Source organism: Muscardinus avellanarius (genome assembly GCF_963383645.1).
Source record: "Muscardinus avellanarius genome assembly, chromosome: 3".
In the NCBI taxonomy this organism is placed as follows: Eukaryota; Metazoa; Chordata; class Mammalia; order Rodentia; family Gliridae; genus Muscardinus; species Muscardinus avellanarius.
The window spans coordinates 122,941,018-122,964,300 of NC_137788.1; the positions used below are offsets into that span (position 1 = coordinate 122,941,018).

The 23,283-nt window shown below is 38.9% G+C and overlaps 2 protein-coding genes across 8 annotated transcripts in view; one reads left to right on the forward strand and one right to left on the reverse strand.

Moving 5' to 3' along the window:
* Positions 1-15,753, forward strand: part of TCF12 (transcription factor 12) — a gene marked incomplete at both ends in the record, with an annotated part of 314,193 nt that extends 298,440 nt beyond the window's left edge. For 6 of the 7 annotated variants that reach the window (XM_080690933.1, XM_080690930.1, XM_080690931.1 and 3 more), the window contains 4 exons: positions 507-621; positions 1,805-1,967; positions 8,014-8,246; positions 15,611-15,753. In XM_080690933.1, the coding sequence (XP_080547059.1) occupies positions 507-621; positions 1,805-1,967; positions 8,014-8,246; positions 15,611-15,753 (654 nt within the window). The remainder of the gene's footprint in view (positions 1-506; positions 622-1,804; positions 1,968-8,013; positions 8,247-15,610) is intronic. The other variant, XM_080690932.1, reaches the window with a different exon arrangement.
* Positions 13,740-14,455, reverse strand: LOC308259718 (PEST proteolytic signal-containing nuclear protein-like; the record flags this gene model as incomplete). Its single annotated transcript, XM_080690938.1, has 2 exons — positions 13,740-14,130; positions 14,230-14,455. 2 exons carry the CDS (start codon positions 14,453-14,455, stop codon positions 13,919-13,921), a joined length of 438 nt encoding a protein of 145 aa, XP_080547064.1. The 3' UTR covers positions 13,740-13,918.
* Positions 15,754-23,283: the final 7,530 nt, after the last annotated feature.

Here is a 23,283-nt window from a genome sequence, read left to right on the forward strand (position 1 = left end):
GGAAAGTGGCATGTAAAATAAAGTTGTGCCTGGCATGGTGGCGCGTGCTCGTATCCCAGCATTTGGGAGGCTGAAACTGTTCGTGAACAGCCTCCGTTACTTAGCGAGACCCTTCATAGCTCAGTGAGATCCTGTTTCATAAATAAGAGACTAAAAAAATAGGTCTGGGGGTGTAGCTCAGAGGTACAATACCCTTGGGTTCCATCCCCAGTACCACTAAAAAATAAAAATAAATAAAGTTGTTAAATTTCAGCTGAATGACACTGTTTGCTCTATTAAACCCGGTAAAAGAATTAGACAAAGCCAAGTACAGTAGTGTGTCTCCACCTGTAGTTTCTTCTATCTGGAAGGCTGAGAAGGGAGGATCACTTGGGCCCAGAAGTTCAGGGCTAGCCTGAACAACATAGGGAGACCTTGTCTCAACAACAACAAAAGGATTGGAATAATTCTTGACCTCATTTCAATTACTTGTTTTTTTGTATTTTGTTTGTTTGTTTTAACTTTAGGTTGGAACTCATCGGGAAGATTCTGTCAGTCTCAATGGGAGTCATCCAGTCCTATCTAGTACGGTCACTGCTTCAAGTACAGACCTGAACCATAAAACCCAAGAAAATTATAGAGGTAACTGAATTGTCTGCTTTCAGCAGTCATACAGAGATATCATTTGGAACACTGTCACCTTACTCACAGCCAGACTAACATCTATAATAAAAAAAGAGTCATCTCAGCTGGGGGGATTTCAAACAGTAGTGCTGCTCCGGCATGAGTGTTGAGGGTGGGTAGTTAGGGTTGCATTTGACCCACGGCTTTCGCAAATGATACTAATGTATCAAATTTCTTATACCTTCAGTTGTTGAAACCAGAAAGAGATCGGTCTTTAGACTGATCATTGGAGTCAGGCTTGTTGTTCATTTTTTTATTATTATTATTATTGGTGGCACTGAGAATTGAATCCAGGGTCTTCTACCTCTGAGCTACATACCCAGCCCTATTTTATTTTTATTTGAAACAAGGTCTCCCTAGGTTGATGAAAGTCTTTGTACTTGCTGAGTCTATCCTCAAACCTGTGATTCTTCTGTTTCAGCCTCTCGAAGTATTGGGATTACAGGCGTGTGCCACCATACCTTACCAAGCTTATTCTTTTCTTTTTTTCTTTTTACTTTTTTTTTTTTTTTTTTTTTTTTTTTTTTTTTTTTTATGGTACTGGGGATGGAACCCAGGGACATTCTACCTCTGAGCCACACCCCTACTCCTCTTTTTTTATTCTTTATTTTGAAACAGGGTCTCACTAAGATGCAAAGGACCTCACTAAGTAGCTGAGCCTGTCCGTGATCCTCCTGTCTCAGTCTCCTGAATGCTGGGGTTACAGGTGTGCACCACCATGCCCGGCATGGCTCATTCTTTTAAAAAAGTCATAAAATGAGCCAGGCGTGGTGACTCACGCTTGTAATCCCCACACTTGGGAAGCGGAGACAGGAGGACTGCGCAGGTTTGAAGCCAGCCTCTCTGGTTTAGGAGACCCTGTTTCCAAATAAAAATATAAAATAGGTCTGGGAGTGTAGCCTGGACGTAGAAGGGTTTCCAGGAACCCCAGTACCACCCCCCAAAAAAATCATAAAATGATTCTGTAAAATCATAAAATGCTAACAGACATGTTCTTCCCAGTTCCAGCCTTTCTACATCTTCAAGTTTCCATTATACCCCTGTAACAACTATAAATATTTACCATCAAAAAGCCTTTTACTCTCTTAGAATTCATAATATTTTATATTTGGAATTCATTTATTTTATGTTTCTTTGTTAGGTGGCTTGCAAAGTCAGTCTGGAACTGTTGTTCCAACAGAAATCAAGACTGAAAATAAAGAGAAAGATGAAAACCTTCATGAACCTCCTTCATCAGATGACATGAAATCAGATGATGAATCTTCCCAGAAAGATATCAAGGTGTCATCTAGAGGCAGAACAAGGTATGTGTTAGTATCCAGGTTTTATATTTCACTCAGTTGCTATAGGTAAAAAGACTTGGGGAAGTGAAGGTGCCATGCTTCTATTAACTGCCAGCTGTGGTTTAGATACTGTCGGGATTTTTATGTATGTTCATGCCCTTTAATTTTCACATTGTCTCTAAAGGGAAGACTATGAAGATTTGACTTCAAAACTATCATGTTTTCATTCTACCACACCATTTTAGAGTCTACATACAATAAAGAATTACCTCTCTTGCCTCAAGTTGCTTATAATCTGTAAGACAAAGGGCAAACTAGCTACAGCAGGTAAATTGTGTGGTGCAACCATTTCAGTACATTCAGCCAGTGAATGTTTGATATTTTAAGAGTTTAGTATACGGTCACTCTTGTATAGTTTAACCCAGGTTTCAGTAAGCAGTGGCCCATGGGCCAATGCAATGCAACCTGTTGGTTACTTTTATAAGTAAAGTTTTACTGGAAAACCATCACACCCATTCATTTTCATGTTGTCTACACCTACTTTTGCTTTACATTGGCAGATTTGAATATTTGTGTCAGAGACCATATGTGCTACAAAGTTGAAAATACTTAAAATCTGGCCCTTTACAGAAAAAGCTTGCCCGGTCCTGATTGATTGCTTGATTGATTGATTGATTGATTTTTGTGGTGCTGAGGGTGGAACACAAGGGCTTTTCTATCTCCAAGCTATATTCCCAGACCTATTTTATACTTTATTTGGAAACAAGGCCTCATTAAGTTGCCGAGAGCCTCACTCAGTAGCTAAGGCTGGCTTTGAACCTGTGCTATCCTCCTGTGTACTGCGATCCAGTACACCAGAAATCAGCCTCCCAAGCGCTGGGATTACAAGTGTGTGCTACCACACCCAGGTCTGGTCCTGATTTAAACAATAATTATGGTGGCACATACCTGTAATCCCAATATTTGTGAGACTGAGACAGGAGGATCACAAGTTTCAGGCCAGCTCTAGCAACTTAGTGTTACCCACAGCAACTTAATGAGAGTCTGTTTCTAATTTTTAAAAAAGGGCTGGGGGTTTAGCTCAGAGAAAGAATGTCTCTGGGTTCAATCCCCAGCATCCCCCAACTGAAAAAAAACCAATAATTTGAGAAAAATATGAAAAAGGAAGTACTCTAGACAGACTATTGTCAGAAAATTTTCTAGATATTGGACTTGGCCATGCTTTCAACCATGAATAAAGACACATGGTACATTAGTTTCCAGCAATTTCCATATTCTTCCTTCAGATTTTTTTTTGTAGTTACACTAAATTTTTAATGTATCTGTGCTGCATTGTTGGTATATGACAATTTATCAGTTAACATGTATATTTAACATACACGTAATTATTGTTTTAAACACTTGTTTGTGTGTGTGTTAAATTATGGTGCAAAGGAGAGTATAATCAGTAGGGTAGATATAACTGAAAGAAGCAGCCTGGGCCTTTCTGCCATTCACATACTTAAAGTTGCCCTTTTGCTCTTTGATTTTCTCTCTGTTTACACCTCAGCATTTCTCTTGGGGAAAATGGATTCTTAAGATCTTATTGCCCAGGGCTTGATGAAGAAAAAAGTTCAAATAATGCTATATCCACATATGAAAATATCATTGCCAATCTCACTAACGTGTACAGCGGGGGCAGCAGTGTGGTGGGATTTGGAGGGAAACACACCAAGTGCTCTGTCCCGGGATGTTTGTATCACCTAGAACCTCACTATGATACATAATTACAATGCACCAATGAAAATATGTGTAAAAGAGAAAAATAAGATCTTATGGCCATCAGATTAATAGCATTTTACCCAACTGAGAAATGTAAACAAGGAAGTAAAAGCTGAATCAGAGAATCCAAAGACGACAACTCTGAGACAGTTTAACTTTTAATAGTTTTATTATTCAGAAAGAATTTTAAGGGAAATAATTTACATCTTCCCTCTTCATACATATCTTCTGCAGCTGGAGTCAGCAAACCTTTTTTTTGTGTGTGTGGTACTGGGGTTCCTGGAAGCCCTTCTACCTTCGGGCTACACTCCCAGACCTATTTTTACATTTTTATTTGGAAACAGGGTCTCCTAAGCCAGTGCACGGCTGGCTTCGAACCTACACGATCCTCCTGTCTCTGCCTCCCTAGCGCGGGGATTACAAGTGTGTGCCACCACACCCAGCAGGAGTCAGCAAACCTTGATACCCTAAAGTATCAAGGGTTAAATACTTTAGGCTTCGTAGGTCACATGGTCTCTGTGACAACTACTTATTTCTGCCATGATAGCACAAAAGCATCCAGTGATAGACAGTACACCAGAAATCAGGAGGCTGGTCCAGGAAAATTTTTGTTACAAAGCAGGTGACCAGCTCCTTGCCATTGTTTGCTGGCCTATATTATGGATCATCAGAAAGTGAGAAGTAGTGTAAAAGCTTAATAATATTTAATACTAATTAATAGGTTATTAGCATGAGCTTTGGATAAATCAAAACTGGCATGAGTTTAAGTAAAGGCTCCATCACATCCTGGACAAGTCACATTGGACAGGTTATCAAAGCTCTTTGAGACCAGTTTCTCCTCCAAAAAGAGACTATATATGTGTGTGGTGTGTGTGTAATTTTCATTATTTGTGGCACTAGGAATTGAACCCAGAGGCACTCTACCTCCAACCTACATCCCCAGACCAATTTTATTTTTTATCTGAAAATAGGATCTCACTAGGTTGCTAAAAGCCTCATTAAATTGCTGAGGCTATGATCCTCCTGTCTCGGCCTCCCAAGTACTGGAATTATAAGCATACACTACCACATCTGGCGCAAGATTTTATATGTATCATACTATTCTTGTTGGAATGAAAACAGTGCATGCAGTAAGCATTCAGTATTCAATATGATAGTTAATGTTATGATGAGTAACTTTAGCTAAGTGGTATAGATTTGCTTCTGTGGATCACTGACCTGGTTTCTTACTGTTACACCGCCACTAATAAGCTGTGTGATTCCAAGAAAGATGCTGATTTCTCTAGGTTTCTGGATACAGGTGCCTAGATCCCAATCTAAACTAATTCAGCATCTCTAGTAGTGGAACCTAGGAAACTGTATTTTTAAATGTTTCTGAAAATTCTGATAAGTAGTCAAATTTAGACACCTTTGTGCTAAATGATCTTTAAAGGCCCCTTGGAAGTTAAAAAGCCAGTGACTGTTATCAAAATAACGCATACATATTCCTCTTTCTTTTTTTCTTTCTTTCTTTTTTTTTTTTTTTTTTTTTTTTGGTACTGGGGATTGGACCCTAAGGCAGTCTAAGATATACCCCCTAGTCTTTTTTATTTTAAAACAGGGTCTTTAGTACTAAGTTGCTGAGGGGGTCTCACTAAGTTACTGAGTCCAGTCTTGAACCTGTGATGCTCCTGTCTCAGCTCCCAAGTACTGGGATTAGAAGGATTCACAATCATACTCGGCTGCATTATATTCTTAATGATTAGCTAATAAGGCCCTATTGTATACTTACTAAAGATAATAAAGAGGTGAAAACATCTTCTCTTTGTATACATTATTTCAAGGTACTCAAAAGCTCTGCTTAGTAATTTAATTCTGCAGTATAAAAAGAACTTTCTAAATTATTCCAAGACATTTTCATGTCCCTCATAAGTTTTTTTTCCTGTTACATATTTTTATTAAATTTGGAAAGTATAGATCAGAACACACAAAAATCACAAGAAACTCTTACTACCGAGAATTAATCCACCATTTCATTTTAATATCTTTTTCCATAAATATATTTCAAACGAGTTAAATTGAACATGATTTATAATTTTAATTTTTTTCATTCAATGGTATATTTTTAACATTTTGGGGAGGGTGGTATGGGGTTTTGGAGATTAAACCCTGGGTCTTATATGCATGTTAGGCAAACACTCTGCCACTGAGCAGCACTACCCAATCCCTGTTCTGACTGTGGTTGTTTTGTTTACATAGTGGGGAGTAAACTCGGAGCCTCAGACTTGTTAGCCAGTCAGCCTGCCACTAGCTATATCCCCAGCCCTTTTTTTGGGGGGGGTGGGGGGTATTTGTTTGCTTGCTTGTTTTGTGGTACTAGGGATTGATCCCAAAGGCATTCTACCTCTGGGCTATACACTCCAACCCTCTTTTTTATTTAATTTTTTTATTGGTGCATTGTAGTCGCACATCTTAATGGAGTCCAAGATGGTGGAGGCATACATGCACACATCACTCATTTAGCCCTTCCCCAATTCCTGCCCCATTCTCTTCCCCCCTCCTGTTCATGTTTGACTTAGTGATTGACTTTGATAAGTTTGTGACTGTATCTTAAAAGCATGCACCACCACATCCAGCTCTTATTTTTTATTTTGAGAGAGAGTCACACTGAGTTGCCCAGTCTGGCCTCAAACTTGAGATCCTACTACCTCTGCCCCCAGAGTAACTGGAGTTACAGGCTTGCACCACCGGACCCAACTGCAGTGTGGGGTTTTTGTTTATTTTTGTCTTGGTGTTAATGAGATTTAATTTACATATAATGAAATTGACCAATTTCAAGTGCATAGTGTTTTGTCCTTTACAAATATATATAAAATATATATTAAATATTTATTTTAAAAATATATGGCATAGCCATCAGCATTTTGACAATGTAGACTGTTTTCATGATCCCAAAAAATTTTCTCACACCTCTTCATAATTAGCTCCCTTCCCTCAGCCCCTGACTTTTAGTAACCTGTTCATCTATTTGTTACCAGTTTTGTCTTTTCTAGAAGTTTATGAAAAAGGAATCTACGTGGATTTTCATGGCTGGCTTCTTTTACTTAGCATAATCTTCAGCTTGGATTTCAGTATGTTACTCAGTGTAAATAATTCTCTGATTGACCTCTATTATATAAGTTTCTATGCATATCTCTAATTACATTCTTAGAACAAATTTTTAAAAGTTGAAATTGCTGATCGAGAAGTAATGAACATTTTAAGGTCTTCAATTTATCTTGTCAGATTGTCTTTAAAAATACGGTTCCAGTTCTTCCATGTTTTATAGTCGTTACTACCAATGGATGCTATTTCACTCTGGGGGGGGGCATTTTCTGAGATATTTCTCTCCATATCTGTCTCAAGCTTTTCTCCTCTCTTACCATCTGACTGCCAGAATATATTTTAAGAGCACAGGTTAAGCAGATTTTTACTAGGACAGTGCTCTCGAGTATTAATGTGCATATGAATCAATGAGGGATCTTGCTAAAGTGTATCTTCTGAATCAGTATGTTTAGTGGTAGAACTGTAATTCTCTGGTTTTAAGAGGCTTACAGTAATGCCCATACTGCTGATATTGGACCACATTTTGTATAATAAGGTGTTAGAATGTTAACAAAGTCAATATTATGTTTATGGAAAGTTCTACTAACATTAAGAAGTCCCCCCCACACCCCCAAGTACTGGGGATTGGATCCACAGGCACTCTTCCACTGAGCCATATCCCTGGTTCTTTTTTATTACTTAATTTGAGAGATTTCTCTGAGTTGCCAAGACTGATCTCAAAATTGTGACCTCTTGCCTCAGTCTCCTGAGTAGCTAGGATTATAGCTACAGTACCACCATGTCCAGCTTTAGCATGGAGAAGTCTTAATGCTAAATTGTATGATTAAAAATATATGTAGTAACCCAGGTGTACTGGCTCACACCTAGTAATTCCAGTACTTGGAAGGCTGAGACAGGAGGAATCCAAGTTTGATCAGAGCCTCAGCAGGTAGACTCTCATCAACCTAGGAAGACCTGGTTTCAAAATAAAAATAAAATAGGATAAAGATGTAGATCAGAGGTGGAATGCCTCTGGGTTCAATAACCAGTGCGCCACACACACACACACACACACACACACACACACACACACACACGTGTGATATAGGTTTGACTATATGATTACATATATACATTGAATACTGGAAAGAATATACAGTGGTGTTAAGTGCAGCCACTACCATTTAATAATTTTTATTTCTATAGGGAAGCTAATAGACATTTTTGCTACTTTGTTTTCCAGCAGTACTAATGAAGATGAGGATTTGAACCCAGAACAAAAAATAGAAAGGGAGAAGGAGAGGCGCATGGCTAACAATGCCAGAGAACGCTTGCGCGTGCGTGATATTAATGAAGCATTCAAAGAGCTTGGGCGAATGTGTCAGCTTCATTTGAAGAGTGAAAAACCCCAGACAAAACTCCTTATTCTTCATCAGGCCGTTGCAGTCATCCTTAGTCTAGAACAACAAGTCAGAGGTAAGTAGCATAGTGGACATGGATAAATGTTCTGACTATAGGTAAGCAAACATCTCTGCTTTTGCTTGAGCAAGTTGTAGTGATCTGCTCTGTTATCAAGTCAGTTGTAGTGATCTGCCACTGGATCATCAGGATCAGTGTCCCTACAGCGCTTCAATCCCATGAAGAAAGGCAGAGAACAAACAGTTCTGCCCACTGCCCCGCAGTGGTGCTTTGTGCCTCTGTGCTCTTTGAACTCTGTTCTCTCACGCTGTTGAATTTACCTGTCTACGTCAGCCCTTCTCCTTCCTATACTTAGTTTCTTGCCTACTTTACCATGGGACATCTACAAGCCCCGATGGTCAGTGGCTCCTCCTGGCCCTGCCTGATATGGGTGTTCTTTACGCCCACGTCAGTAAGGTTTCAGGGTTTCTTTGTTGATCCCTGTTTAGGAATGCCATGAACTTCTTAAGCTAATGTGCTGAGCATGTCTGTATTCCCAAGGACAAAAGTGTGGGTCAGACTTTGCTGACTCAAGAGATTGCTCTTTCATGATTTCATGAACTTTTATAAAATCTTGAAGAAACTTGAAAACTTTATTTGTTCAGCATGTATTTATTACATACCTCCTCTGTGTCAGCCAGCTATATTCTAGCCCCTGAGTTATCAAATAATAGAAGCTTCTTGCCCTTGAGACATTCTACCATCAAGCTTATAGTTTGGCAAATCACTATATGCTTTTTCACCAAAGTTATAAATGTTTTATCCCAGGCCTTTTTGCAAGAAATTTAAAAATATAGCCCTAGGTTCTAGGATATTCACTGAGAATGAATTCACTCATCTCTTCACTGAGAGCAACTCTGTCTTACTTATGAATATTTATGTTAGATATTTTTTGAAAAAGGTTCGAAAAAGAATAGGGATGGATAGATGCTTGAAAACTCCAACCATGAATCCATAGCCTGGATCACAGAAAAAGGACACTTTCTTGAAAATCAGTTATAGAATTTGAACTTTCAGAAAAAAGAGGTGGCAGCAGTTACTCCATCCATCTGCAGTAAACTAATGCATAAGATACATCAGTCATTTTGTGGGTAACTAACAGATACTTGGCTTAGCTTTTGCAGAACCTTTGAAGTGTCTGTAGAAGGTAAAAGTTAATGGACTTAAATTGTATCTGATACCCTTTGTTCCACTCTGAGAGCAGCAAGGCACCTGGGCTCAGCAGTCCAAGGGCATTCAGACCCTCTCTTCAGCCCAGGAAATGTTTACACTTATGCCACTCCTCCATTTATTGTTAGAGATAATACCTCCACTGGGATGTCAGTCTTACTGTCTGGTCAACAAATGTGCCAGAATTTATCTAGTACAGCATCTTTTCCCGCCCATGGTGTCTGAGAGCTAGAATAGAGTCTTTTGTGTTTTAAAAACTTTTTTTAAGAGCAGAGACACCTATTCTCAGATCTAAGCCATCAAAATGAGAAAAACTTCTGTGTATGAAAACATAAATTCTGCCATGTCTGCTTGCACTTTATTCATTTTTAATATTTGACTTTGCAGTGGTCCCATGTCAGGCACCTAGAACAGAAAATCTAAGTCTGAGAGGTGTTGCTGCTGCTGCTGCTGTTGTTATTGTTGTTATCACAGTATTGGGAATGGAACCCAGGGGTATTCTACCTCCCAGCTACACCCCAGCCCTATTTTTTATTCTTTAATTTGAAACAAGGTCTCACTAATTTGCAAAGAGCCTCAGTAATTAGCTGAGGCTGGCTGCGAACCTGTGATCCCCTATCTCAGCCTCCCAAGTACGGGATTACAAGCGTGCGCCACCACACCTGGCTCTGAGACCGTCTTAACATCTAGACTTAGCCAGCTGCTCGCTAACTCTCTGTTCATAATTATGGATACTGACTTTTTCATTTATCATTCTGAAAGCTCTATTTAAAGAGTCTTTCAACTGAGTCTGAACTACAGTTTACCAGGGATTGCCTTGATGCTCACTTTCAGACTGTGGGTCTGAATCCCAGAGCCTTTGCCTTTTGGCCCCAGGACCTATGACAGACTCTCAAGGCTTTCTGTCAAACAGGACTTAAAATCCTAGACTTTATTGCCAGCAGTTCTAAGTTATTTTGATAACCTGTTCATTTTTGAGAGCCTCTTCATACCTGTAGCCCTTAAGCCCGGCAGTTTTATTCAGATATACACTCTGTTTGTATGACCTGCTTTAGGCATCCTCTTGCCTCCCTGGTTTCTTTTCTGGTTGTGGATGGTGCTCCAAGACCCAGTCTGTCTAGTTCTAACTTTACCACTAGGTGAGTATACCAAGAGGCAGCCAGACAGATATTTGCCTGATGATGATGATGGTGGTGGTGGTGGTGATGATGATGTAAGAAATGGCTTTGAGTTAGCCAAAAATTCTGCTCTGATGATGTTGAAAATCCTCAGGTAGACATCAGAAGTCAATTAGTAGAATCTCTGTAATGGAAATGTGGGGGCACAGCACAGGTAAGAGCACTCCCACTTAGCATCTGTATGTAGCACACTTTCCAGATACTCAGCAAACATGCGCTGCTCATGCAGACCAAGAGATACAAAAGAGCAACACTAGCCTGTGCCTTTTCTAGATCAAAGCTTTATATTTTATAAGAGAAATGTGAATCTATTTCACTTGAAAAACTTTAAAATCTCACTTGGTCCTCTTTATATTTTACCTGTTAACTTAGGCTCTCCTCTCAATCTCTCTAGTCATGATGAGCACCACAGGGCCACAACACCTAATAGAGACATTCATTTCATTAGCTCTTGGGCAAAGGCATAGAGCACGTTTAACATGCTCCTAAGTGTGGTCTCCAGCACCACAAGAAAAAGAAAGAAAGCAGCTCTTATTAATTTTTACATAATGATGAACATGTCACTTTTACCTACTAGGTATAGGATAAATTAAGAATGTACCTTGCTTTCTCCATTAACCCTTCTCAGAGTTGTATAGGCTTTGTATCTTTTCCTAAATGCAAGGGCTTAAAAAAGTAGAACTGTTCTGAAGGTCGAGACAAGAAGATCGCAGGTTTATGTATCAGTGATTGATAGCTAAGTGTGCCATAATAAATTTTTTATCTGTTTTAGAACCCAGATATGAACTATAAGTGTATATTGAAATATACATATTTAAATACATTTTTAGTTTGCTTTAAAAAGGGAACATTTAAAAAGCAAACTGTGTTATGATTCATCTAGACCCTTAATTATACAAAATAAACTAACAAAAAATTAGTTTCATTAGGCATAGTGGTACACTCCTCCCGTCCAGTCAGGAGACTGAGGCAGGAGGATTGCAAGTTCCAACCCAGCCTAGACAGGATTCCATCTTTAAAAAGAAGATCACAGCCAGGCATGGTGGTGCATGCTTGTACTCCCTGCACTTGGGAGGCAGAAACAGGAGGATCGCACAGGTTCGAAGCCAGCCACGCTGGCTCAAGAGACCCTGTTTCTAAATAAAAATGTAAAAAAAAAAAAAAAATCACAGCTTCTATAAATATTATTTCCACTACAGAAATAACTAAAATGATTTATTTAAGGAATTTATTTTAAAATTTACAGATTTTTTTGGGTTGGTTTGTTTGTTTGCAGTACTGGGAATGGAACCCAGGGACATTCTACCTCTGAGCTACACCCCCAGCCCTATTTTTTATTTTGAAACAGGGTCTCACTGAGTTGCAAACAGGCTCACTATAAGTAGCTGAGGCTATCTGGGAACCTGAATCCTCCTGTCTCAGCCTCCCAAATTCTGGGATTACAAGCGTGCGCCACCACGCCCAGCTAATTTATAGAAATTTTAAATCATCTCTTTATGTTATATTCATCAGGACATTTTAATCACCTTTCAAAAATATGTATAATGATTTTTAACCTATCCTACATGTTATAGCCAGAAAAGACTACGCCAGAAGTAGTCATAGGATAGACATCTTGTGCTTTAAATGTTACTTATCATCACACACCATTTTCTAACCTCTTTTTTTTTTTTTGAGTTTGACAAAATTTATTGGTATTTTAGTAAAGACATTCATCTCAGTCATTTCTCTCTCCTCATCTTGACCTCATCTTAGTATTTCATTTGGGTCAAGAAAAGAATATGTAGGAGAGGGATGTTATTTTAACAAACAGTAAAATGGGCAAAAATGGATAGTTTGCCTACATAAAAGAATGCTAAGTTCATGTATCTTGATATAATTAAATCATGTAAGAACTAATAGTTCTATATACATTTCCATTGTTTTACTTGGGGCTTATCTAAACTTAAATATAAGTGAACAAGTGTTAACGAATATACACAGGCTGCTTCTCTGGAGTTATGATCTCTTAGAAGACAGTGAGCATTACCACCAATCACACAGGCTGAAGCTGCCTCCAAATTTAACATTGTAGGAGTTTAAGAAAATCATTATGCCATGTTTCAGGTCTGTGACTATCCTTTTAAAGATGTGTTTAACTGTCACATTTTTAAAAAGTCCATATACAATACAAAAATCCAAAACAAACACCCTACAATATACAAATCTAACATGGTATATTGTATGTGATGAGATTCCATAAAATGTGTTTGAAGATGCACTTTTCTTTCCTTCTATTTTTAGTACCTAAAATGTGCTTTTGAGACGATACTGGTCAGTATGTACATATGCAAAATAAACCATATAATTGTACTAAACAAAAATCCTGAAGTGAGCTCATTTAAATTGGATTTAACAAGTTAGTAACTTAAGTGCTTTGACAAAGTTCCAGAAAACGCATCCTCTTTTGTCTTCATCCGTTAAATTTTTTTGGTGTTTAAATAATTTTTAAAATAAAACCCAGCCAAATACTTAAGCAATATGTACATTTAAATTTTTGGTGGTGATTTGTATTTCAAAAGAAACAGCTTCCTTATGATTTGCCGCAAGTTCTGGTGGAAACGCTTACAGGAAGTGGCTAACAAAAAACAAGAAGCATATTCAAAATACTGATTTACTTTGGTAGCAAATGGGTGTTCTTTGAAGACTGAGACCCATTAAGTGAATTGGGCTATTTCAAATACTCGATACTTCACATAAAAATTAAATTTAAAAAACTCTTTTAAAGAGCTAAGCATCTGTATCCACTGATGGCAATGCAATACCTAGTATATGATTTCAAACAAAACAAATGCCCATTAGAAAAAAAGCTGTATTTTAATTTCATCTAAATTTACTTTCAGTCAATAGTCCAGTAACATTTTTCCCTCAATACAATACTCCCTCTTTCTCTATAAGGCTGTTCCTGGGAGCCAGACAGTTTAGAAATGAGGAAGGTGAGTTAGGAGAGTAACTGCTTCCAGTTTAAATAGACAACTTTTTGCTTCCCTCCTAATGTGCTAATAGTTGTGTCTAAAAAAATATGCAATTCTTAAAAAGGTACCATTTCTGATTTATTATCTGTAACCTTTGGAAACTAATCACATGAAACTACAAAATTAGCAAATGTCTTGAAATCTGTATATAAAACATAAATTACCTCTAATTTCAAACTCTCGTTTATTAGTGTACCACTCAATCTTAAAAAAATGAAAAAGAAAAAAAAAAGTGGCTCCAAAGATAGTCTTATACCATACTTTAAAAAAGGAAACTGTTCCTTTTAACTTTACACCCACCCCACACCCCAGTTTCAAAACACATCATTTAATTGTCTTGGTCATGTACATTTCCAAGATGGGATTTTACATTTCGTTCCCATAGCTTCTGGTTATCAGAAAGTCCATGCTTTCCTTTATTGAAGGAGTTTGGTCCGGCTATGGTTGGTGTATCTCTCCCAGTATTCTTCATCCTTATCTTTGCTTCTGGAGGCATTTCCTCTGGTTCACTATCTTCATCTTCCTTAAAAGCTGCCGCTACTGATAGGGTTTTTGGAGCAAGAGTCGGATCAGTTTCTTTAGGCTTACTTGATCCAAGTTTGATGGATATGGCTGATGCTTTCTTTGTTGTCTGACTACCTGTGGCAAATCCAAATGTGGAGGTCTTTATAGGTTTTGTTGGGAGGTGTGCAGCTTTTTCTTCAGCTGATCGCTTCTCAGCGCTGCGACTGGAACTTACCCCTCCATTACTGGAAGAAACAGTCTTAGTTTTCACAGGTTTTTCTGCTTCTTCTTCAGGTCCTCTGGCGGCTCCAGCACGCTGCGGCTTTTCAAGCTTCTCCTCTCCCGCCTTCCCGTCCGCCATTTTTCCTCTAACCTCTTGAAAATGCCTACTCCCATCATAGGTTTTACCCCAGTTTCCTATCTTATAGATGAAGCAATAGAAATTTTTTCAACCTCTGATCATACCTGAGCAATACAAAGAATAATTTAGTCATCTTGTTCTACATTTCTATCTTCTACTTTTCTTTTCTTTCTTTTTTTTTTTTTTTTTTGTGTGTGTGTGTGTGTGTGTGTGTGTGTGTGTGTGTGTGTGTGTGTGTGTTACTGGGAATGGAGCCCAGGGGCCTTCTACCTCCAGGCTACATTCCCAGACCTATTTTATATTTTATTTGGAAACAGGGTCTCTTAATCCAGCTGAGGCTGGCTTCGAACCTGCGTGATCCTCCTGTCTCAGCCTCCCAAGCGTGCGCCACCACGCCCGACTTATGTTCTACTTTTCTATATAGAAAAATAGGGTGTGCATACAGCTGTCTCTTTCTTTTGAGTTGATGCATTTTTCTACAGAGGAATGTTAGAGAATCTTTCTCTTTTTTTTTTTTTCCAGTATTGGGGATTGAACCCAGGGGCATTCTACCTCTGAGCTACACCCCCAGCCCTATTTTTTATTCTTTATTTTGAAAAGGGCCTCACTAATTTATATAGGGCCTCACTAAGTAGCTGAGGCTGGTCACAAGCCACAATCCTCCTGTCTCAGCCTCCCAAGTACTGGGATTACAATTGTGCACCACCACATCCGGCTAGAGAATACCTCTTATTTTGCCATTTTCTGTACTAGTAAAGTTCTTTGTGAAGCACTGATGTCTCCATTTTCTGTACTAGTATAGTTCTTTGTGAAGCACAGATGTCAGCCTTCATATCAATTCAGTTTACTGTGTCATAACAGCAAAATGTTTAAAGAGTAGCTTGTTAATTTGGACCACATCAAACCTAGAAGACTAAATCAAAAGCAGAAAATAAAGAGAACATAAAATAGTGACTAAAACTTCTAAGTCTGGCAGCTCATTTGGTGTGAGCTCATCCTGGCTGCCTGTGTGATGGCATTTAGCATAGATATGAAATGGCAGAGCTTGGGAGTCCCCCACAAAAAAATAATAGCAGTTTCTTCATCTCATGACCTAACGGTTCCTGTTTCAGACCTTATGACCATAACAATAACAATTCTTTCCTTCTGTTTTAGAGAGAAATCTTAACCCCAAAGCAGCCTGCCTTAAGAGAAGGGAAGAAGAAAAAGTTTCTGCCGTATCGGCAGAGCCTCCAACCACGCTGCCAGGAACCCATCCTGGGCTTAGTGAATCTACCAACCCTATGGGTCATATGTAAACATCAGCCAAGTAAGTATGGGTTTGAGAAGAAAGTATAAGAAAATCACTTAAAATTCATCTTAAATTGGGTTTGAACCTTTGAACAGAATTCTCTAATGGGCATTGGTTATTTTTAAGATAACATATAATTTGGAATACAACAGTTTACCTTTTTTTGCATAATTAGAGAACAGTATCATTTTATGCCAAAATACTATTCACTTCAACAAATTATAGTATCCTGTACTGTGTTTTTTTTTTTGTTGTTGTTGTTTGTTTTGTTTTGTTTTGTTTTGGTGGTACTGGGATTCCTGGAAGCCCTTCTACCTCCGGGCTACACTCCCAGACCTATTTTATATTTTTATTTAGAAACAGGGTCTCCTAAGCCAGTGCGCACGGCTGACTTCGAACCTGCGCGATCCTCCTGTCTCCGCCTCCCAAGCACAGGGATTACAAGCGTGCGCCACCATGCCCGGTAGTATCCTGTACTTTATAAAGAAATGTTAGAACCTCTGTTCTGAATTATCATGTGTATTCACACTCACAAATAGTATTATAAACAAGAAGAAAATAATTCAATGACTCACACATCATAAAATACTATTGCTCCCACTGATATTTCTCATTCTTCTATTCAGAGATACTTTATCGAAAAGCAGCTTTCTGCTAATCCTCTATCTTCTTTGTCATGAATCCTCTATACACAAAAGAGTTACTGATTGCATCCATTCAGATCAGTGATGCAAGTTTGTGCTATTCAGCTTCCTCCCGTTTTAAACACATCATGTTAGACACACTGGAATCTACTAATGAATGTGAACAAGCTCTGTGATACAGCCAGCCCATCCTTCTCTTCGTAGTCTTACGTGTATATAATTATACAATACAGAAACTACAAGCCATTTCACCCACAAAATATATCCAGTAGTATAATAGTTTTCATGTCAAAGAAACTTTAGACAAGAACTTAATTTACAGATTTTCTAAGAGCCAAACCACCGTCTTGTTTTCTATGGAAAATATAAACTTTGATGTTTTAAAATAAAAAACATAACCAACCAGGCATGGTGGAATAAATCTGTAATCCCAGAACTTGGGAGACTGAGACAAGATCATTAGTTCACCTCAGCAACTTAGCAAGACTACCAGAAACTTTGGGAGCCCTTGTTTCACAATTAAAAATAAAATAGGGCTGGAGGTGTAGCTCAGAGGTAGAATGCCCTAGGTTCAACACCCCAAGACCACAAGAAATAAACAAACATACCACTATTTCTCAGTGAAAAGATGGCCTCCTAATTTCATAGATCATTTCAAAGAGTGATGAGTGGTAACTTTATATGCTCAAGTCCCAGGAACCACCAGACTATAAAAAGAAACATGACATTCAGTGTCACGCTCACTCTCAGAGCCTGTCTTAATTTTCCTTGTCTCTGTCTAGTATATTTTATCTGTTTCTCCTTAGTTTTTACCCATTCTTTCTCTAGCTTTATCCTTTAACTTGTCTCTGATTTCTCTCCTCTTCTGTTTCTTCCTATTCTCTTACTACTTCTATATTTCATTTCATTTTATATCTCTACCTTATCTTTCTCCCTAATATTGGAATTCTTCTACTTAAGTTAAATTTCAAAAAAAAGGTTTGAAAGGCTTCAAGATTATGTAAAATCCCTTAGATTTTACAGGCCAGGGCTTATCATCTCTGTCTTAAGCTTGCTTATTTTATACAGCATCTGCCCAGCTTGACACACACCTGTAATCACAACTCAGGAGGCAGAGGCAGGAGGAGTACAAGTTTGAGTCGAGGCTGAGGCAGGAGAATTGTTTAAGTCCAGCAATTCAAGACCAGGCTGGGCCATACGGCAAGACTGTCCCCCAAAAAATTTTTTTTCCCACCAATATAAGGCCAAGTGGCTTTGAACCTCTTAGACTTCCATCCTTGAGAGCATCACTCTATTACCAAAAGTACTATGCATATTGTTTATAATGAGGAAGTGAAAATTATAATTCTTAAGTTATTTCCATTATAAATCATTTAAGTGGAAAGTTTCGGGGGTTTTACTGTATATATTATATTGAGAACATGGGTATATATATTATTTGTATAATAGAATAAAATTCTCTTAATAAGTTCATCAGAGACATATTTATTGAGGACCTACTTTGGATTAGAAACTAGAGCTAGTATGAAAATGAGTGCAAGATAACCCCTGACTCGAGACTCAGGTTAGTGGCGTGCGGGGGCTGGGTGTACAGGAGGTGAGCGAGCAGTGGTGAGCGGCCCGGCCCGATTGCCAACGCTACTACGCATGGCTTGTGGCTGGTAATCACGTGACCTCCTTCAAAGTCCTGTACACGTCCAGCAAAACTGTGCCAGTCATAGTGGTCTTCTCCAAGGTGATACTTGCTCTGATTTCAGTTAGCCACAGTTAACTGTGGTCCAAAGTTACTAAATGAAAATGTTTCAGAAATAAGCAATTTGTAAGTTTTAAATTGTGTACCCTTCTGAGAAGTGTAATGAAATCTGACCTTCCCTACCCAGGAGTGCACCATCCTGGCCCAGGTACCCACACTGTATCTGCTGCTGGCTCGTTTGCCACACAGCCGCCATATCGGTGGTCAGATCCACTGTCTCAGTGCTCACCTTCAAGCAATCATTTTACTTAAGAATGGCCCCAAGCACAGTTTTTTTTTTTTACAGTATGTTATCATTATTGTTCTATTTTATTATGTTTTTCATCTCTTACTATGCCTAATTTATAAATTAAATTTGATCACAAGTATGTATATTTAGGGGGAAACAGTACATGACAGGATTTGGTATTATCCGGTTACAAGCATCCACTGAGAAAGCAAGACAGCTGATGCTTTATAAGGGAGAAGCTCATTTATAAGTTATTTAGCAAACTATACTCATTTAGTGCAAACCTGGGTACATGAAGAGCGCTGACTTGTTTTATTTTGGGAGGGTGGCGTATTTTTAACACATACGTACTAACTCGTGCTGATCTCCCTCCCTGCCACAGTTCCGGAGTTATCAGTAGGCTGGATAGAAGGTGACCTCTCCTCAGAAGGACTTGGACAACTCAGATTATCTGAAGACACAGACCTGACAGGAGAGAGAAGAAAAAGCAAAACACTTGAGGCAAGAAGCTCAAATGTAATCCTGTGATCAAAGCAACCGGTTGGCACTTCTCTCAGAAGTGAAGATAGGGAGCTCGTCAGATAGAGCGTCAGCCCAGGAGAGGTTTGCAGCGTACCATGTTGTCGCTTCTGCACAATCAGAGACTGTCTCGATCTCTCCACTCACCGTGGAAGTCGCCTTGTGCCTAAACTGAATTGACAAATGCATTGTAACTACAAATTTTATTTATTGTTATGGAACTGTAAGGTCTACATATAAAGGGAAAAAGTTAATGTGGAAAGCTGATCTCCACTCAGCTGATGCCAGCACTCGTTAAAGCTGTTCACATGCAAAGAACAAAGCAGTGACCACTTTTGGCCCTCAGCGTCCCGGCATTCCTGTGAGTGTCTTAACACGGAAGGGAGAAGTCTGCCGTTGCCCTCTCCTAGCCTTTTGCCATATGAATAGTGTTTTCCACAAAGTAGGAAGATATTACCTGTTATAGCATCTCTCTCTCTCTCTCTCTCATTTTTTCATTCATTTTTGTTTTCTCTTTGTGGATGTTATATTTGATCTCTGAATCTGAATAGTGTATGGTCCCAGTCCAGGATGGGGTTTGCACATGGACCTTACAGTGGTAAGCAGAGACCATCTGTGGCCAGAGCCTAGCTAAGATTTCCAAAGGGAAAATTCTGCCCCCTAGGTTTTTCCCCAAATAAATGTTGCTTTATTTCTAATAATAACCAAGACTTTTCAGGCTTCTAGGTTTCATAGTAAAGCGTGTAATAGCAAGAAGTGTAAATTACAAAGAAAAATCTACTTTTTAGAAATTGCTTTGTTTCCCAAGCAGTAAGTACTACATAATATAGTACTTGTAAAGTGTTAGCTGTAAGTAAGCACAAAATGCATTTAAAATACAAAGGATGATTTTTCAGGTCATGATTGTGGTGAACATAATGAACCCAGTAGTCAGCCAGGCAGGTAGCGTGGTGAATGAGCACACCACCCTGAGGCTAAAATACAAGAGCGTGGTCACTCGTGTTTCCTTATCCTGGCTTTTATTTCTCTGTCATTTGGATGGCTGGTCAGTAGGGAAGAATTCAGTGGGTGACCGTATCAACTCCAGACCATCTGCCCCATCCCAAGAAGATGAGCCAGACTAGCATCAAACCAGTACCTGTCAGTCCATCTTAATACTGTGCATTATGGCACTCTCTGATTCCAATCCTTAGGAGTTGTTTTTTAAGACATTGTAATCACTTTAAACTTCCATGAAATCTGTCTTCCACCACAGCAACCCTGGGAGAGAAACATGCTAATAAACAAGGTTGTCTTGACTTAGTAATTCCCTCTAGCCAATATCAACAGTGGCAATCAATGCACAGAAGAAAGAACCCAAATCATTATGTAGCTTAAAGGTTTCTGCTAATTTGAAAGAACAAAAACAATTAAGACAGAAATGCGGATCCTCTAATGAGGATGATTCCTAACAAATCAGTTGTTTGTGAACTTGGTGGACTTTTCGGTTACCTTATTTTGCATATATTCTCCTATTACATCAGACTATCTGTGGCCTTGGTCTTCATTTCAGTGTTAATCAGCTAAACAGAAGTTGTTACTTTTGATGTGTGAGTGAACATATACCACTGCCTGGCCTTTTTTCTTCAGAGCTTGTTGTCTTTTTCGCTATGTTAGACTTTGCAGTATGCCCAGAAGCTTTCCTTCATAAAATAGAAAGAAAAAAACATTTGGCTTATTTTTCACTGTAGCTAGTCTTTTATACAATAATCTTGTAAGAAAATTTCTTGAATTCTAAATATTACTCTTTCTAGATTTTTGAAATCGAAAGTTTTCAGTAAAAAGTTTCTTACTTTATTTTATTATATTAGGTAGTAAAAATGTAGGGTTATTTACCATAACCTGTTCATTAATATCAGAAATTTACAATAGCATTTTAAGACCATAGTAGGATCCTAGCATACTGTGTAGTACCTATGGAGTATTGTAAGAGCTAATTGTTCGAGATGAATTGCTTCTCATCTTGTTCTCCAGTTTCCATTGTTGGTTTATTGCAGATTTGTATCCTGTGTCAATTTCAAGGTATTACTGATAAACCTTTTCAACCAGCAGCAAGAAGTTCAAACTTTTTTCTGTCACTATAACAGAAAATACAATATGTATATAACATTTATGTAGCAATAAATGTGCCATCTTTTTTAACATAGTAAACTAGTGCGTTTTTTACATTCCTTTGCAGTACACAGTAATGTATTTTTTTCTTTTCTCCATCTTATTTCTCCCAGAAAAGCCTAAGTTGTTTTCCTGTCTGCTTCATCTGCATTATCTGGGGAAATCCAGAAAGTGCATCAACAGGCTGGTAGCACTGCAGTGGTATCTGGCCTGTGGATTCTCCAGGTTGTGCTCTCTCTTCTTGCCCTCTCTGTTTATAGTGACCTTTTAGCCATTACCTGGAACTTGAATAAACAACAATTAGTTAAAATCTGCTCTTGCAAATTTATGGAGAAAAATGAAGATGTAACATCCGTTAAAGAAAATACTTTCTCATTTCCCATGTCCCTTTTCTTATATTTTATAAAAACTGCCATGAGGAAGGCATTATTTACTCTTCAGATTAAAAACTCAACTTTCATCCCAGCTTTCACCAACACTTTAAAAGTAAAAAGCAGCTTATTATCCGTGAGGACTTTGTGTCAAGCAAGAGCCAGAGACACTGAGTGGCCCTGGGGAGACCTCACATGAGACCCATGCTTGTTATCAGTCCCCTTGGGATCCTGGCAAGGTGTTCTTGGTGAATTTTGAAATGCACTGTTTGCATCGGGGCCCCAGGAGATTGTTTTACTTCTTGTGAGATTTGGTGAAAACAAACATTTGGTTTGGTATTATATAAAATGACAAACCGAGAAACTCCCTCCAAGAAGAAAATAATTTTAGAGCTGAAATGAAATCTAGACATCACCTATTACAACCACTTCATATATTTCTAAAAATAGGCTCAGAAAGGTTATATGTCTCCAAGAGCACATAATTAGAATAGATCAAGACACTTAAAATGTTTTGCACAAAACTTCCCAGCTTTATTTTCTCTCCTTTTATAGACTTCTAGGCAAATTTTACTCATTGCCTTCACTTTTCTTCTTCTATTTTTTCTCTTCATGTTTCTCTCTTCTGTTCATATATTATTTTCTTCCTTGGAAATTCAAATTTTATATAGGCATCCAATGAGGGTAAGGGGGTGTGTGTGTGTGTGTGTGTGTGTGTGTGTGTGTGTGTGTGTGTGTTTGAGAAGTTAAAGAGTGTTAGCTCTGGTACCAAGCAGTCCTTGACTCAACTTCATTTCCTTATCCAAAAGATGGAGGTAAATAGAATAATTGTGTTCAATGAAAGAATGTATGAAAAGTTCATAATTTCTGCCACATAAGTATTCAATAAATGATTTTTTGTGTGTGTGTGGTACTGGGGATGGAACCCTTCTACCTCCAGGCTACACTCCTAGACCTATTTTATATTTTATTTGGAAACAGGGTCTCTTAAGCCAGCAAGGCTGGCTTTGAACCTGTGCGATCCTCTTGTCTCCACCTCCCAAGCGCAGGGATTACAAGTGTGTGCCACCACGCCCAGCAATAAATGATATTTTTAAATACATAATATTACAACCAGCTCCAGGATGATTCCTCTTCAGCCACCATCTCAGGTTGAGTGCTAAAATCCAGGAGACATCAACCCATCTTTCTAGGAGTCTCACCTTGGCAGCAGTCTGATGGAACATTGTGCCTCTTTGCGGTGACCTCCCCAGCTACATTTTCAGAGGAGGTCAGCAGCTTTTGTCAGTCTGAGTCCTACAGAAAGAGATGCCAAGATGGATTTAGAAATCCAGAGGATTTCCTGGAAGAAGTTTGTGGAAACTGAAAGGGAAAGGACTCAGGAGTAGGTAGGCGCAGCCTCCAGGCTGTGGTGGAGGTCTAACGTTGGCAGCAGGAAGAGGAGGGCTGGGGAGGGGGGTCCCAGGCTGCCCACTTAGAAGTGTTGGGCAGGAATGGCCAGGTGCCCGTGTCCTGCTGTGGTCGGGGTTTAGCTGGGAGTTAGGGGAGACCGAGGCCTCTGAACACTGCAGCACAGCGCTACAGCTGGAGACTCACAGGGAAGTGAGTTCACCCCAAGGATATCCTTGAAGGAGCCTCAGGAGTGCTCCGCTGAACCTTCCCGCAGCACCCTCCTGCTCCTTCCTCCAAAACCCACGCATCCTCTGAAGACCCTAGGTTGAAGAGGACCTTGACAGGCTCCAAAAATTATAGTTCTTTTCTCTGGCTGTTCCACATTCAAGTAAACCTGTACATGTTACCTGGAAGTATGAAACCCACTCCTGCTGCATGGGATGTGCGCAGGCTAATAATCTGGCTCATGCCCCTCAGG